Source organism: Grampus griseus (assembly GCF_964374135.1).
Source record: "Grampus griseus genome assembly, chromosome: 20".
Taxonomy (NCBI): Eukaryota; Metazoa; Chordata; class Mammalia; order Artiodactyla; family Delphinidae; genus Grampus; species Grampus griseus.
The window spans coordinates 16,133,258-16,151,169 of NC_139014.1; the positions used below are offsets into that span (position 1 = coordinate 16,133,258).

General features: G+C 51.3%; 1 protein-coding gene across 10 annotated transcripts in view; it reads right to left on the minus strand.

The window, feature by feature from the left end:
- The window catches only part of MAPT (microtubule associated protein tau), a 103,537-nt gene that overhangs the window by 2,271 nt on the left and 83,354 nt on the right, over positions 1–17,912 (minus strand). For all 10 annotated transcript variants that reach the window (XM_082678543.1, XM_082678542.1, XM_082678539.1 and 7 more), the window contains 3 exons: positions 9,302–9,394; positions 5,272–5,353; positions 3,269–3,381 (listed from right to left, as the gene is read on the minus strand). In XM_082678543.1, coding sequence (XP_082534669.1) covers positions 3,269–3,381; positions 5,272–5,353; positions 9,302–9,394 — 288 coding nt within the window. The remainder of the gene's footprint in view (positions 1–3,268; positions 3,382–5,271; positions 5,354–9,301; positions 9,395–17,912) is intronic.

The following is a 17,912-nucleotide window of genomic DNA, read 5'->3' on the forward strand; positions in this document are numbered from 1 at the left end:
CATCATCAGAAAGTCTACAAGTAAAATAGAGTTGCCACATTATCCAGCAATCCCACTCCTGGGCACATACCCAGACAAAACCGTAATTCAAAAGATACATGCACCCCTGTGTTCACAGCCGCACTATTCACAATAGCCAAGACGTGGAAACAACCTAAATGTCCATCGACAGATGAATGGATAAAAAGGATGTGGTATATATATACAGTGGAATACTACTCAGCCATAGAAAAATGAAATAATGCCATTGCACAGCAACATGAATGCAGCTGGAGATGATCATACTAAGTGAAGTAAGTCAGACAGAAAAACAAATACCATATGACATCACTTATGTGTGGTAAGTGGAATCTAGAATATGGCACACATGAACCTATCTACAAAACAGAAACAGACTCACAGACATAGAAAACAGACTCGTGGTTGCCAAGGGAGAGAGGGGTCGGGGAGGGAAGGACTGGGAGTGTGGGATTGGCAGATGTAAACTCTTATATACAGGATGGATAAACAACAAGGTTCTACTGTATAGCACAGGGAACTATACTCAATATTCTGTGATAAACCAAAATGGAAAAGAACATAAAAAAAGAATGTCTATGTGTATAACTGAGTCACTCTGCTATACAGCAGAGATTGGCACAATGCTGTAAATCAACTATACTTCAATTTAAAAAATTAAAGAAAAGCAAACAAATGAACTTATTTCAAAAACAGAGACTCACAGATAACAAACTTCTGGTTACCAAAGGGGAAAGGGGAGGGGATGATAAATTAGGAGGTTGGGAATAACATGTACAAACTACTATATATAAAATAGATAACCATCAAGGACCTATTGTACAGCACAGGGGACTATACTCAATATTTTGCAATAACCTGTAAGAGAAAAGAATCTGAGAATATATATATGTATGTATGTATAACTGAATCATTGTACGGTACACCTGAAACTAACACGACACTGTAAATCAACTATACTTCAATTTAAAAATAAAAAATGAAGTAGAGCATCCTTGACCCAGAGGTCTCAGCTCCAAAGGATACCTGGGAAGCTCAGAAGCAGAAAGCATTAGCTGGAGATGCCAGTAGTACATCATAATTCTCTCCTGATGAGTCCTGAAGTGGTAAACACAGTAATTCTCAGCCTGTTTTGGGTCCTAAGACCTCCTTGAGCATCTGGTGAGACCAGGAAAATGTGTACACACGCGTGTCTGCTCTCATACGCACATGACAACTTCTCCCTACAGTTTCAGGAGTCCCTGGACCCCAGGTAAAGAGGGCCTATTGCAGGGGCATTTGAGTGTAGAGAAAAACCAGGCTCCCATTTAAGCCATATGCTTGTTTTGTTCACGTTGGGTTACTACTCTGAAAAAAGGACTTTTCCTTATTACTACAACTGAAAGGCCATTTTGACATAAGCTTTGATAAGAACACTTACGTTCTTAAGAAAAACGGGACAGCATCCTGGGAATGTCCCCAAATCCCCCAAACTGAAAGGAACTCAGGTGGCAGGGGTCCTACGCTCCACTGCTTGTCAGCAGTTTTGCTCATCACAGAGGGAAATAGGGGACTGAACACAAGAGGACCCTCTGGGACCAGGTCAGTGTCTCCTGGGCAGTGGGCAGGGCAGAGCCCACCCTTTCTGAGGCATCACAGAGATGAGTTAAAACAGGAGAAGTTCTGACTCGGATCTGGCTCTAACTCATGTTCTTTGATGACGACAAAGCTCCGGGCATCCTCTTGAACACCGCCTCATCCGGGCCTCACAACCACCCTGGGACGGGAATGTTTCCATCCGCTTTGCTGCAGGGGAACCTGACGCTGAGATGGCTTGCAGATCTTGCCTGGGTCACGCCTCCAAGCAGTCAAGCCCAGAGCTTTTCCCAGGACACAGAAGCTTCCAGAGTCAGGGGTAGAGGCCTTCCTTCAACTGGGAATCACCAACGCCCAGGCCTACCCAGACTCATTCCATATACAATATATTCAGACTCTGGGGGTGGGACGTGGTCTCTTTAAAGCTCCCCAGGGCAGGGACGCCCTGTAGTAAACAGGCTGGGGGCTGCGATGGAAACAAGCCGGCCTTTTGCAGAAAACCTTCTCATTTCCCTGGGTCTCACTTTTAATAGAGACCCAGGCGGCACTGAGAAGTAGTCCTGCCCCTGGGGAAGCCCAGTATGTGGAAGCCTGATGGTCAGGGAGCCCTGTGGGGAGCCAGGACCCCGTCCTCCCCCCGCCTTCGGGCGCCTGCATCACGGGTCAGGTCGGCCCCGAGGTCTCGGTTTGCAACCTGTGATTTAAGAACACACCAGCAAAGGCTTCTCCAAAACTATGCTGTCGGGCTTTCACTGCAAAGGTGGGGTGTGTCTGTTCAGAACCAGAGGAGGAGGTGGTGACTGCCGTGGGGACCCTGGCGGCCTCCAAGCAAGGCCCGGCTGCCACTTTTGACCAGCGGGGCCCCCTTGGGCTGCACCGCTGCTCACTGCGGCGTTGGGTTTCAGTTGCCACACCCGTTCTCGGACATCCCTTCTCCCTTCACCACTCCTCAGTCAGCTGCTGAGAGGCACTGAAGACTGGAAAGTGAGCCACTTGCAGAACTTCAGGGCAGGCGTGGGCAGGAGACCCCAGAGGGTACTTTGCTGTATTTATGCAGAAGAGGAAAAGTGCAGCCACAAGACGGCATTCTGCAATGGGCCCAGAGGGAGACACTGGTGTCCCCCGGCCCCCACTGCACACAGACACCCAGAGCCAGGCCCAGGGCCTCTAGAAACTGCAGGGAGTGCTGAGGTCCTTGGTCTAGCAGCCTCCCCGTGGACACTTACAGAGGCTTTGCTGAAATCTGGATTCCAGCATCACTGATTTCCTCTAACTGCCTAGTGACCCATTAGAGAGTTAGGTTACATTCCCGTGGCTGGCTTTGGTGACGGCTACTTCCTTTTGGGGATGCTTGCCCACCACAGGGCCTAGGGCAATGGCTCTCACCTTTAACTGCACTAAAGAGTCACCTGGGGGCTTTAAAAGCTCCACTCCAGGTGCCCAGACGGCACCTGAGACCAATTAGGATCTCCAGGGTGGGGCCTGGCATCAAGAGTGTTAAAGCTCCCAGGGGACATCAAAGGGCAGCCCAGGTGGAGCCCCGCAGGCCTGGTGGTAGCTGAGAATCCATGTCAAGCCAGTCAATACAGGACCCTCAGCTCTCCTGCCGTGGGAAACTGGACCAGCCTTGTCCGCCTGACTCTGTTATAGCCTCCTCCCCGCCCTGCCCCTTTACCTTTTTATGTCCTCCGCCAGGGACGTGGGTGATGTTATCCAGGGACCCGATCTTGGACTGGACTCTCTCCTTGAAGTCCAGCTTCTCAGACTTTACTTCCACCTGGCCACCTCCTGGAACACAATACACACAAGGGCACCAAGCCTTGAGTGAGGGCTAAGCAAGTGAGTGATTCCATGCAGACGCCAACCTTGAGGGGGAGCTAAGACCACCTTTTATTTAGAGCGTAGTTTGGAGCAAGTAGGTCCTTCCAAAGGGCTTGAAAGCAGTTTGCTTTCTCTCTCTAATCAGGGTGCACATCAAATATTTACTCAGCAAACTCTTCCTCCTCAGATGATGCAAAGGTAGATGACAGCTCAGTTCGCAAGAAATTATTCTAAATTAGTTGGCTTCCAAAGAGTCAAGTCTTTCTATGCCAACATCCTATAAGCTACAGCCCTATAAGACCTCAGAATTAAACTAAATGGCAAAATGCACCCTTAATAAGGAAGGGCCCTGACCCTTTCTCCCTTCTCAGACACATGATGCCATGCCCAAGTGTGGGAGATATGGCCTGAGGAAGAGACGAACTACATTACTTTCTTTGGAAGGATAAAGCCACTTAAGAAAGCTGCTCCCTTGGGACTTCCCTGGTGGCATAGAGGTTAAGAATCTGCCTGCCAAGGCAGGAGACATGGGTTCGAGCCCCGGTCCGTGAAGATCCTGCATGCCGCGGAGCAACTAAGCCCGTGCGCCACAACTACTGAGCCTGCGCTCTAGAGCCTGTGCTCCGCAATAGGAGAAGCCACCGCAACGAGAAGCCCGCGCACCACGACGAAGAGTAGCCCCCGCTCGCCGCAACTAGAGAAAGCCCGTGCGCAGCAACAAAGGTCCAACACGGCCAAAAATAAAATAATTTTAAAAAAGATATCCATACTTTATTAAAAAAAAAAAAAGAAAGCTGCTCCCAGTGTGGTAGGATGGTAGCCTCAGGAGAGGCACAGTTTTCACTGGGAGAGACTGAACTCCCACAAGATGTCCAAGGGAGGCAGGAAGTAATGACACACCTTCTAGAGTACGTTTCTGACAACCTTCTCTTCCTGCAGTCACAGTTCAAGTAACGACCTCAGCCCTGAACAGGGCCTAAAGCAGAAGGCCCTGCTCTGGCCTTTCAGGCGGAAGTTAGCTCTCCAAGATGGTAGGCACTAGCCACCTGTAGCTACTTAAATTGTATTTATTTATTTTAAATTTTAATTGAATTTTATCTTTTTGGCCACGCCGGTGCGGCTTGTGGGATCTTAGTTCCCCGACCAGGGATCCAACCCAGGCCCGCCCGGCAGTGAACGCGCCAAGGCCTAACCATTGGACTGCCAGGGAATTCCCCAAATTTAATTAAATAAAATTCGTTCAGTTCCTCAACTACACCAGCCACATTTCAAATGCTCAATAGTCACATGTCATTAGTGGCCACCATACTGAACAGCACAGGTATAGAACATTTCCACTGTCTCAGAAAGATCTATAGATAGCACTGATTTCTATACGGCATGAGATGGAGAGGGAAAGGGGAGTTCCAACAGCATCATTTTCTGCTGAAATGAAATGACAGTGGGAGCATGGCAACAGCCCAGGGCCCCATGTTGTAGCTGGGGCAACTGGTGAAATGCTCCTCACGCTGGCTGAGGACCAAACTGGGACATCCTCATTAGCCAGGCTTTGGGGGTCAGATCAGGCCCTTTCCCAGCTCTACATACCCCGTGTGCAGCCTGCTTGGAGAACTGCGGGTTAGGATTTAGACCATCATCTGCCCTCCCTCCTTATCTCGTCTTGGCCAGCCTGGCCCTGCTCAGGAACAACACGCGAAGCCACGCCTCCCAGGCCACAGCAAGTCCCACCCTTAACACTCTCCTTGATGGCCCATCCCCTCAGTCCTTCCCAACCACTTCCGGAGAAGGCACCACCCCATCCTGCCCCACCCCTCGGGCCTCCCCGCCCCGTCCTTGCCTTCCACAAGGGCTGGCTACCTGGCTTATGATGGATGTTGCCTAATGAGCCACACTTGGAGGTCACCTTGCTCAGATCCACTGGTTTGTAGACTATTTGCACCTGCAGGAGAGAGAGAATGAGAGGGACAGTAAAATAGGATTATTTTATTGGGGGCGTAACGCAATGAAAAGCAGCTAAGTCCAGGCCCTGCTCGGTGTTTTCCTGTCTGCCACGAGGAAGACACCCTAGTCATGGCGGGAAAATGTGTTGGAATTCTGCCAACCTTGCCCCAGGGGAGCTGGGTCTTCACAAAACAAATGGAGTGGCCTTCAATTCCACAGGACAAGGACCCTCGGGGAAAAACAGGGCTACTTCCCCATTGTGCAGGGCCTACACCTTCGGTTTAGCAAACACTTACACGAGATAAAGTTATTCTCTTTCCTGACATGACATCCACAGATCACGTTCAGTGAAGACAGAAAGAAAGAAGGGATCAATACGATCTGTTTGTGCAGCATTTGAAAAATCTTGGAAAAGCAAGAGAGCCATATCTGCTGGGCCTCTGAGAGCAGAGGGCGGCGTGGGGCTGTTAGCATTCCTCCCAGGAGAAGCTTCACAAACCCAGCAGCCCACAACAGAGAGGGCCCCAGAGCAGTCCCACAGCCCAGTAAGAGTTAAGCACCAGCTGTCCCCCGCACCCCCCCCACACCCTGCCCCAGGGCACACAGTGTCCTGGACATTTTGGTTCTTTACAGAAAGGAGCAAAGCAACACCAGCAGGATGGGCAGGCGGCACAGCAGAAATCACAGGTTTAGTGTCTCAGGCAGGTTCAGCAGACACACGTAGGGGAGGCCTAAGGGCCTCAGGGCTCAGAGCCAGCCTGAGGGTCCAGCACGTGGCCAGGCCACACAGCCACCCCCCGCCCCAACCGCCTGCTGATCTCAGCGCCCCGGAGGAGAAACCCACGGGGACCCAGCATTAGCAGAGGGGTCTCCTAGAGGAAGTCTCTACAAAGCCATGGCTGTGAGGGGTCCCTGATGGTCCCTGGGTGACACTTCCCTCATGTGAGGTCACCTGAGGGTACAGGAGGCCCATTGCCGTGGAGCCAGTCGGCCCCTGCGCCCTGCCCTGGAGTCACCCAGGAGAGAGACGGCCTCGTGCCTGAGAACGGGGTTAACAAGGACATCAGAAAAAAAGGAGTTTTTACTTAGGTCTAAATCATCTGGGACAATCCCAAATTACGCTAGTTAATCAAAATCATACTGGCGTCTGCCGATTACTGATGGAGTTGATTCAGGCTGACAGGTGGACGTGGCCTGTGTGCGTGGGTGCATGGAGGGAGGTGTGGAGAGCCCGCACCTGTGGGCGCTGGTGAGTTAACGTGGATTCTGAGCACGATGGGCCCTCGGGGGTGGGGCGGGGCAGGGCTATGGGAACTCCCCCCTCCTTCCCTTTAGGAGGGAGATGAAAGTGAGGCTGGTGTGTACAGGCTTCCTTCTCTTCCCTTCAGCCTGGATGCAGTAACCAGTGGGGGAGAAGGGAGGGTGGAGCTGTGAAGAAGGGAGAGCCTGGATTGGCAGGGAGGGGAAAGGAATGGGGATGGGGAAGGGAGGGGAGGGGAAAGGAATGGGGAGGGAAAAGGGAGGGGAAAGGAATGGGGGAGGGGGAAGGGAGGAGGAAGGAATGGGGGAGGGAGAAGGGAGGGGGAAGGAATGGGGAAGGGAAGGAATGGGAGAAGGGAGGGGAGGGGAAAGGAATGGGGAGGGAGAAGGGAGGGGAAAGGAATGGGGAGGGAGAAGGGAGGGGAAAGGAATGGGGGAGGGGGAAGGAATGGGGAGGGGAAAGGAATGGGGGAAGGGAAAGGAATGGGGAGGGAGAAAGGGAGGGGAGGGGAAAGGAATTGGGGGAAGGGAGAGGAGGGGAAAGGAAAGGGGGAGGGGGAAGGAATGGGGAGGGGGAAGGAATGGGGAGGAGAAGAGAGGGGAAAGGAATGGGGGGGAAGGAATGAGGAGGGGGAAGGAATGGGGGAAGGGAGGGGAGGGGAAAGGAATGGGGGAAGGGAAAGGAATGGGGAGGGAGAAGGGAGGGGAGGGGAAAGGAATGGAGGGAAGGGAGAGGAGGGGAAAGGAAACGGGGAGGGGAGGGAGAGGGGGTCAGGCAGACTGGAGGCCAGGGAGGGGGAGGGAGGAGGCCAGGCTCTGGAGTGCATCCCGGAGCCGGCCAGGAGGCAGGGAGAATCCCTAGGAGAAGGAACAGAGCCTGCCTGCTGGGGAGTCACCTCCCAGCTGAGGAGAAGAGGGGCAGGGAGCAAACAGAGGCAGAGCCCAGGCCAAGGGTCCACTGTCCCCAAAACGCCTGAGGCTGACATTGTGCTGGGGCTTGTCACCCCCCAACCTTTCACCAGGAGAAGAGCTCTCTGTGGCGGCTCCTACTGCCGGGGCCACAGGCCACGGACAGCGCTCGGGGGCCAGCCCGGGACATCCTGTGGCACTCTGCCGTGGTCACAGACTAGGCCACCAGCTGGCAGAGTGCAGGGGGGAGGGGAGGTGCCCCTGAGGAAGTCCCTTGATGTCCTGGGCACCGCCAGCCGCAGAGGGAATGTACCCCCTGCCCCCACCTTCCGCCTGAAGGAGCGGGGCGCTGACTGCAGCCACTGGAACCCACCCCTCGGCCCTAGCAGCACAAGCTCCCACCAGCTGACCAGACACACCAGACGCGAGTTAAACCGGAAAGCACATGTCTTTCCTTCTCTGGCCAGAGCCTGCCATCTGCAGGGAAGCGAGAGCCCGAGTCAAAGCTAAAACAGCAACGTCCCTGGGAGCCCAGGATCACAGCCTGGGGTGGTCCCCAGCCCTTCTCTTGGCGGAAGACGAGGTGGCAGTGGGACGGGAGAGCAGGGGAGATACTGAGCAGACACTGGTGAGGAAGCGTGAGTGGAGCGCCATGCAGCAGCCTCGTCAGTGGCAGAGCCAGGACCCGGCGCGCACGGCAGGAGGCAGCAGCGCATTGCAAGAATAAACCCCCAGGTCCGGACGCAGATATGCGAGCCCAGGCTGGGCACTTTCCGGAGAGACAGGGAGGTCTCTCCCACTGTCACCCCGGCACTGCCAGCCAGAGGCCAGATGCCTGCTCTCAGAAACCATCCTCCTCCCCACGGGTGGACCTCAAAGGGTCTCGAACATCCCGTTCCCCGACGTGTTCATAAACATTTGCCTCCAGCTGACCAAGAAGGCTGGGGGAGCGAGGGAGGCTGCGGAGAAGGGGGGCCGAGCCTCAGGATGCCGCGTTTGCACCCATTTGTCTGTGAACTTGGAGGATAACAGCAGAGCCGGCCAAGTGGGCAGGCGAGAATGAGGATGCCAGGCCCAAATCTCAGGGACACATCCGCTGGGGATGCAGGGAGTCCGCAGGGACACCTGGCGGAGGCCAAATCTAAAAGGGCTCCAAGCCGCGTTTCTGTCCACCCTCGGCCGCGGGCAGGTCCCTGGTGCACTTCTGTGGGGCTCTTTCGCATCTGGAGCTTCTGCCGGGGGTGGAGCTGTTTTCAAACATGAGCCGAGAGGCTTAAGCATCAGCTCATCCCTCGCAAATGCAGAAGTCAAAGGCTCGCAGAGCCTGGCCTCTGCTTGCTCTGACGCAGGATGGTAAAGACCTTTGTGTCGGCTCGTCAGAACAAGCGGGCCAGCTGTCCCCAGTGGAGCCCCTTAAAGTGAACCTGACCAGGTGACGGAGCAGTCAGGTGCTGCCACCTTCAGCCCAAACTCAAACGAGCTGTGGGGCTCCCAGTGAGTGGGGGCGAAGATGGGGCTTATGCTGTGAGGACCTGGCCACCAGGAACAGGTCGGAGAGAGGACCAGTCACCTTCCCCGTTCCACCCATGCAGCGCTGGGGCGCCCCTCCCGGAATGGTGGGCACGGGTGTGGGGATCCTGAGCTACATTTACCTGGGGACCCGGACAGACTCCGAGCCTGAGAACGGTTTATTCTATGCAATGTGCAAGTACAAACTCATGCCACTTCTCAAACCCGGAACCGCAGCGCGGCGCAGGGATAGCGTGACAGTACTCACACTGCCGCCTCCTGGCACGTGTTTGATATTATCCTTTGAGCCACACTTGGACTGGACGTTGCTAAGATCCAGCTTCTTATTAATTATCTGCACCTTTGACAGCCAGAAAAAAGGATGAGTGACACACCACACTCAGATGCACCTGCCCCGCACAAACACGTCTGGCTGCAGGCCAGGGAGAGGAGGACAGGGCTCACTCACACCTCCCGGGAAGCATTCCAGAGCTGTGAGTGGCTGGAGGTGGACCCCACCTTACAGCACTGGGTTTACAAAACGGATCCACCAGGAGGCAGCTCTTCCCTTTACATGAGGCTTGCGTTAGGGAGGCCCCCCCAGAGAGCACCTTGGAGGCCTAAAACTCGGAGTGTCCACCAGGTTGGGATGGAGCAGAATGTACTCAGTTACATTATTAAATGAACAAATAAAAGTCCCAACTGTGGCCTCATTCATACACCTACCAGACCCCTGTGAACATTCACCGAGACCTTTAGGTGGCTGTCCTCAAGTCTGTTAGGTACTGGAATCGCCCGCAGACATATTTTTAAAATGCCAGACCTCACTCCTGACCTTAGAATCTCAGTCTTTGTGCTTATGAAAAGCACCCCTGGTGCCTGGTTCAGATGCATGGCTAGGTTCGAGAATCACAGACTTCATGGGGAGGACACAGGTGGTTTTATGGAGAAGATAAATCTGGACCCCCTTCCATGGGAGGCCTTGGCCTCCTGGAAGGCAGGGTAAGTGCCTGCCCTGCACCATCGGCTCCCCTTCATCCACAAACCACCAGGCGCTCAGGGAACAGGGCGATGTTCCCAGGTGACCTTCCCTAACTTTTCCTGGGCAGGTGTTGTCCAGATGGTAGAGATCCCACTGTATCTCTGCGAGGCTTCTCCTTCTCCAGGCACCAGGGAAAGGGTGTGGGGCTATCCACATTCCAGGGGGGAATGATTTTTACCCAATTTGTCTGTGCATTTCATAGACAGACAACCATGGTGCAGAGAAGGGGAGCTGAGAAACTCTGCGTTTTGTCTGCCAGAGCAGGGATCACATCCTCGCCGGGTGTCCTCCATCAGGAGTGCTGTATTTGGAACCGGTGGGCCTTAGTTTCTATTAATCACAGGTATAGATAACTGGCAACTGAAGTTTCCAATGAAGAACCAGCACTGCCCTCTGAAATGCCAGAAATGGCACCAAGACCTCAGCTGCTGCCAGGTGGGGGCCACTGCCCCTGAGCCCCGGGGGCAGCCTTTAGGGCAGCTGTAGCTGGGGGGTCAGAGCCGGGGCCTGGCTCATCTAGGGTGAAGGGCCCCAAATCTGACCCAAGAGCCAGAGCCGGCCATCAAGGGGTCCACAGGTCCTCAGCCAAAGGAGGAAATAAGGACGTGACAGCAAAATTTGTCCGTCCTACTTTTTGGTTTTAAAAATGGCCTTTCCTCCAATAAAATTTAAAAAAATAAAAATGAAAATAAAATGGCCTTTCCTTTATTACATTATTAATTATTAAATTACATCGATAGGAGATATTATTTTTAGATGTCCTTAACCTGGCAAAATTTAAAATATAGTCATCTTCTCTTGGACCCCATCCCTGTTTTTTTCCTTAATTTCACTGCTCTGAATTGAAAAAACCTGGGAAGCACACATCTAACCCATCACTTTGTTTTCTTTTATGTTCCTTTAAAGTAAAAAGCTATGCCTTGGGCTTCCCTGGTGGCGCAGTGGTTGAGAGTCCGTCCGCCTGCCGATGCAGGGAACATGGGTTCGTGCCCCGGTCCAGGAAGATCCCACATGCCGCGGAGCGGCTGGGCCCGTGAGCCATGGCCACTGAGCCTGCGCGTCCGGAGCCTGTGCTCCGCAACGGGAGAGGCCACAACAGTGAGAGGCCCGTGTACCGCAAAAAACAAAAAGAAAGCTATGCCTTTTTTCATCATAAAAAAGTAACAGGACATTACGATTTTGAGAAACAGAGGTTCCAGAAAGAGGAGAAAACGTTTTCTTGCTAGCACAGCCACTGTTGCACTTTCTTGAATTCTCTTCAATTCTCATATATAAAAATAAAACTACCATCTCAGACATAGAAATGGCAGTAATTATTGTGTACATACTATTTTATACCAAGTATTTGCCACGTTCTACAGTCATCAGAAGCATTAATTTAAAAAAGATGTCAGATTCCATTTCCTGTCACCTGTGCTATCAGATATTTATATTGATTCCATTTTGAAGAATACAGTCTCATCATGAACATCGCTCTGCAAGGAGTTTCTCCCATTCTGTGGGTTATTTTCATAGCACAGAGCGCCAGAAGTACAATTTCTGGGCCAAAGTTACAAACACTCTAAAAACTCTCCACACAGCTCTCCAAATGGCTTTCTAAAAGGGTCAGATTAATTTCTCCTGTGAGCACTGTTGAGAAAGTCAGTTTCACCATGTTGCTGCCAGCATTGTGCATTAAAAGAAATTGTTTTTCTTATTTCTTTGATTAAAATAAGTGGATCTGTGTTATTGGCTTATTATGCATTTCTTTGATTATTATTAAAATTGTTCCTTTGTCCTTTTTTTCTGCTAGTAGTTGTATTTTTTTTTCTAACATACAAACGTTGACATTTTTATATACTTCCTTTGTAACTTCCCTGGTTTTTAAATGTAAAAACCATCCCTCATTTAGAGGCTGGATAAATACCTAATTCCACGTCACCCTTCTCACCTGCCATCCCCCCGGCCCCGCCCCCAACCTTCCTGATGAAGAGGCCATTTAAAGCCCAGAGAAGTTCAGTGACTTTCTCAAGTCAGTGGCAGAATCCACACAGGAATCTAGATCTGGGTGTTCTGCGGCCACGGCTACCTACGTAACAACAATATTTTGCCGGAGCTGTTCTCAAGCCTGTTGTCTCATAAACCAAATAAAAACAACACTCTCTCAAGGTGAACGGTGATGTCTCTCCTGCCATATAGGAGAGAGCGTGGCAACGCCTCAGCCCAGGCTTGAGCTGGGACGAAGAGGTAGAACAGGTTTTCTCACCCTGCTTTGTAGGTAGTTGCTATCAACCTCTGCACAATGTCCTTGAATCATTTCATCCCACCCTCAAATTTTAAGGAGTCCCACATGAACTCCTGCTTTGGGGATCATTTTTTATTGATAACTTTCCATTGGATAAGTCCCAGAAGCAGACTTTCCAGCTTTCATAAGAGAACTGGAGTTTAGAATTAGAAAACACACACCAACACACAAAATAATAAAACAAGAAGATTGAAAAGACAATGGTAAAAGAACGGGAGGTCATCAGGACTGACAATGATAGGACTGATCATTACATTTAACTCTGAGCTTCCTGGAAGCCAAGGCAAAAAGCGAAAACATGTTGGGTTACATAACTCTCTTATCTGACAAAGAAAACTTACCCGTTTTTCAAGGAGGATTGCCTTATTTTCTGTATTAATCCTTACAAGGACATCAAAAAAACTCAAGAGCCATTAAGCAATAACAAGATGTGCAACATACACAGAAATGTTTTCTCTGTGCAGCTTTTCTTGTTCCAACCCCACAAAAAAGGCAACGAGCTTTTGTGGGATTTGGCAGGAGACATAAGGATATTTACAAAGCAGACCTGAATTACTGTTAGTTGTCAAATTAAGTCAACAACGCTTTTCAGAATGGTAGATTTACAGAAAGGAGAAAAACGGGCAATGGTTTGTATTATGAAATTGGAATCCTGAAACTTAATTTCTCAACTAGAGTAAATGTACGATCCTGAGCCTCAGCTCTGGGCAGACACTGAAAAGAGCCAAAGGAAAAAAACAATGTTTTGGAAGCTCCAACTTTTGATCCCGGGGACTCCTAGTCAAGGGATAAATTCCTGTGGTCAGGGTTCGACCCTGGAGGAGAGGCTGGGGTGGTGTGAGCCTGGGAGCGGGTCCACTTTGGTTTAATCCATTTCCTAGAGAACCCCAGATGGTTCCAAACCCTCATGAGACCTTGTTCTGGTTCTTTTTGGGCTCAGCTTTCTTGATGTGCTCCAGATCGCCCAGCCCTCACCACTCCCACCCCAGCAGCTTCCAGGCTGGCCCAGTGTCCTTGGGTCACCCCTGGTGAGGCCTGTCTCGAGCACTGCCTGGCGCTGGGCCTGGCTTGGCCTCGCTAGGGTCAACAGGCCCAGTGCTGAGGATTGGGGGCTGGGATGCTCTGGTGGGAATGTAACCTGGGGTGGGCACTGGACGCCCACAGCAAGCCTCCTCTTCAAGTCCAAGGTGGTCAGCCTGAGAACTGACACAGGAGATCAAGTAATCGGGGAGTCACCTTTAGAGCTATTTATACTGTTCCTTTAAACAGTGACTGCCCCAAGATTCTTTATAATGATGGGATTTACACAAGATTTTTTTCCAGAAACACAGATGTTGTGTATAGGGAGAGATGCCCAGAGGGTCTCAGAGTTACACGGCTATCCCAGAGGAGGCTCTCAGCCTGGCTCTGCACAGCCTGATACTTCAGCTCAAGTGCAGCTGAGTGCCTGGCCCTGACCCAGGACAAGCAAACTATCCTACGTACAGACTCACTTTATTTACTCCACATAAATGTTCTACATGTGTACTTTTAAAAATGAGACAAAGTTTCAACAGATGCAACCAATTTTTGAAACAGTTCTCCAGAATGGAGACAGACGCAGCGTGCCATCGCCATCTCGTGGCCACATGGAATATTGCAGCCCAAGGCTTTCCAAGCCTGGCAGCTTTGGCAGGTTTCTGTCCTGCCCGGGGCCTTCGCATCCCAGCTACTGCCTTGGACATCCTCGGAGGAAGTGACTTTAGCTCCATCTGCTCAAAGCCAACCAGACCACCCCCCATGCTCTGGTCATGACTCTGCATGTCCCTTCTCACCTCGGCAGCCACAAGGATACCCCCAGTTCTCCTTACCTGGCAGCCTCAGCCCCATATGAGCTCCTTCTCTCTCACGATGGAAGGTACCTGGGACCTCTGTGCTCTCCGCTGACCACACAGAGACGCTGCTGAGGTTGGTGCTGCCATCACCTGGGCTGGGCCCAGACCTGCCCTCTTATTCACCTCCCCCTCCGTGACTCACTGACAGGCCAAAGGCTCTGCGGCGGGTGCTCTCCACTACTCTCTTTCTTCTCCATCCTATCCTGTCCTGTCGGGGCAAACACAGAGCTGGTTCACAGCACACCCAGCAGGGACCTCCCTCTATCAGCTGTTAACTCTCCAAAGCTCTCGCGTGAACGAACAAAGCTCCACCCTAACCCACGCCCTTCTGCTACCCCAGCTGGTACCAGTTTTAGCTTTATTTTGCTTTTGCTCTGAGTATCTCCAGGTGCAGTTTCCCACTATTCTCTCTTCTGTGTCTCCAGCACTCTACGTGGGGGACTTTCCTTTCAAAGACCCAATGACGGTCCCAAACAAGGGTCTGTCCTATCTTCTCTGACTTGGTAACAACTGATATTGTGGGTGACACTCCACAACACAGGTGACTCTCAGTATGGTGATCCTTGAGGGTGCAGGTAACCCCCTCAGTGTGGGTGACAGCAGTACAGGCGACCCTCAGTATGGGGGACCCTCGATGGTTGCAGGCTGCCCCCTCCTGCATATGCTTCCCTGGCCAACCTCTCCTCTTGCCCTTTTTTATACGCTCATGTGTCTCTCTCTCCTGCCTGGGCCTGGGGGCAGAAACTCTCACAGCACAGGGCCTGGCGCTCAGAGGGGCCGCAGGAATGTTGGATCAATGAATAAAGGAAAGAGAGAAGGAACCAGCTTTTGGTGCTATTTTATGTTGTTTTCTAATTTATTTCTGCTCTTATCTTTGTTTCTGTATTCTTATTCTTTTCTTGTATTCTTTTTTCCCTCCAATAAGAACATATATGCTGCTATCATTAAGTTTTTAAAATAATAAAAGCATTTAAAATTATGAATTCGTTCTAAGTACAATTTGGGGGCATCACCACATAATTTATGGCATTTGTTATCAAGGCACTTGGAAAAGGCATTTTCATTTCCAAACTGAATGAGCAGTGACAAAGGAAAGGTTTTTAATTCCCAGGCATTTGTGGTCATACTGGTGATATGCACACAGTGAAGTTCTGGTGTATCACAATGAGGTTAGAGATTAGAAGCAATTTCTGCTTCTCTATATTTATAGGTGTTTTTCTTTATGGACTAAATAGATTATTGACATAATATCTGGACTCTTAACAGATAAACCCTTGGCCCTACAGTTTAATTCCTGACTTTTGTTCATTTTCCCCTTTCAATTACATGGACTTTCTTTGTCCTTTTATCTTTTTACTTTACTAATATCTACTGTGACACCTCCAGTCACAACTGTATTTCTATCCATTTTTTTCTTTTTTAAAATATTGATTGATTGATTGATGTGGACCATTTTGAAAATCTTTACTGAATTTGTTACAATATTGCTTCTGTTTTATGCTTTGGCTGTGAGGCATGTGGGATCTTAGCTCCCCATGGGGTCTCAGCCTGGACTGCACACTGGGAACCCCTAGGGAGGCCCTCTCAAGATTGTCACGGGCCAGGGAGAGGCTCTGGCACTAGGATTTTTTTTTTTTTTTTTTTTTTTGCGGTACGTGGGCCTCTCACTGTTGTGGCCTTTCCCGTTGCGGAGCACAGGCTCCCGACGCGCAGGCTCAGCGGCCATGGCTCACGGGCCCAGCCGCTCCGCGGCATGTGGGATCTTTCCGGACCGGGGCACGGACCCGTGTCCCCTGCATCGGCAGGCGGACTCTCAACCACTGCGCCACCAGGGAAGCCCTGGCACTAGGATTTTTAAAAGAATCTGCCCCCTTCCCTGCCCCAGGTGATTCTCCTTTGCAGTCACAAGAGAACTGCTACTCCTTCCTTCCCTCCCCACCTTTGGTGGATCCAGCTGGTTCTGTTAAAGTGGCCAAGTGATCATCTGCATTTTCCTTTAAAAGTAATTTCGTTTTGGACTCTTCAAGCAATATATGTTCACTGTAGCAAATCATGAAAACAGAGAAATGTACGAAGCAGAAAACAGATGTTTTACATTTTTTTCCAACCAGTGATCTGTTGCGGTTTTCAGTCTCTGCAGGTTTACAAACATGACCATCTCCTGCTTCTCCTTCTTCAACGCGTCATCTGTTCCGGGAGTTGAGTTATCCTTCAGACTCTTGGAGCATTCGTTGCCCCTTTTGTAGCCGAATAAACAGTGATTGAGCACTTACTGTATTGTATGTTGGGCTGAATGAGAGGACACAGGGACCCAAAGATCTCACGGGACCTTGAGGGACCTTCAGTCTAGTCATTTTATTTTATTATTTATTTATTTATTTGGTTGCACTGGGTCTTAGTTGCAGCAGACAGGCTCCTTAGTTGCAGCTTGTGGGCTCTTTAGTTGTGGCTTGCCAGCTCCTTAGTTGCGGCTCACGGGCTCCTTAGTTGTGGCACGCGAACTCAGTTGCGGCATGCATGTGAGATCTAGTTCCCCGACCAGGGATCGAATCCCGGCCCCCTGCATTGGGAGCGCGGAGTCTTATCCACTGTGCCACCAGGGAAGTCCCAGTCTAGTCATTTTAAAAGGCCTTCTGTTTGGATCCCAGGTGCCTTTTTTCCTTTTCTTGTCGTTTTTCCCGGAGATTAATGTGTTGAACTTTGTTATGGGTCAGGTTTTCTTTGTTTCACACAATTTTCTAGGTTTTCCATGGAATTTAAGGGGAAGCTGTTACCTCCCCTTCTGCCACTTCCTCACATCTCCTCCCCAAAAAGCCCCAAGAAAAGTCACTTTTCTTCTTTAACCTTCAGTTGCCATGGACACACGTCTGCGCCCCAGCGCGGTGCGGCCATAACCTGGGGGCACCCTCCCCATTTCCGCCCTGAGCATCAAGTCGCTGGCCCTCGGGGCCGGCGGCTCAGGTGCGAGGCGTGGGTTCCTCCCTGTCAGCCCTGTCACTGCTGTTCTCAGTGGAGTTACCAGAACGGGGCCAAATGGGCGGGGGCAGCCGGCGGGTGTTGCAGGTGTGTGACAGAGCCCCGCAGGCTGGGAGGCACTGATGGTCATGGTTTCCCTCTCGCCATGATGAGCACGCTGGTCACAGCCCCACAGTCTTCTCAGTGGTGCAGAACTGGCCGTGTGGGGCTTTGTTTTTCATTTTTCAAAACAGGCAAATGCTCTGTGCTATGAAAACAGGGCACACACAGGACACCCACAGCGTTGAGGGAGGGGTGCGAACGCCAGTGGGAAACATCCCGTCACCTTGGAAACCCTCTCCCTGGGGGTCCCTCTGCCCCCAGAGCCTCACAGAGGGGTCAACTTCAAGCCAGCGCCCCAGCCAGCTGCGCCAGAGCCCCTTCTGGAAGGAGACAGGCATCTTTACGAAGCACAGCAAACACTTCAGGAAGGTAAACACGGCTCAGGCCCAGCACTGTGGCCCAAAGACCAGTGCGATGAGACCCCGAGAGGCACCCAGACCTCCCCACTGGGCAGGACCGTTCGGGTCCCAAGGATGGGAAAGGCCAGCAGGGGTCCCTGAGGCTCCACGGGAAGCAGAGTGCACGGTTTCAGGCAATGGCACCAACATGGACCAAAGGTGCTCCGAGACACCCTCCCTCCACGGTGACCCAGGCCCCAGAC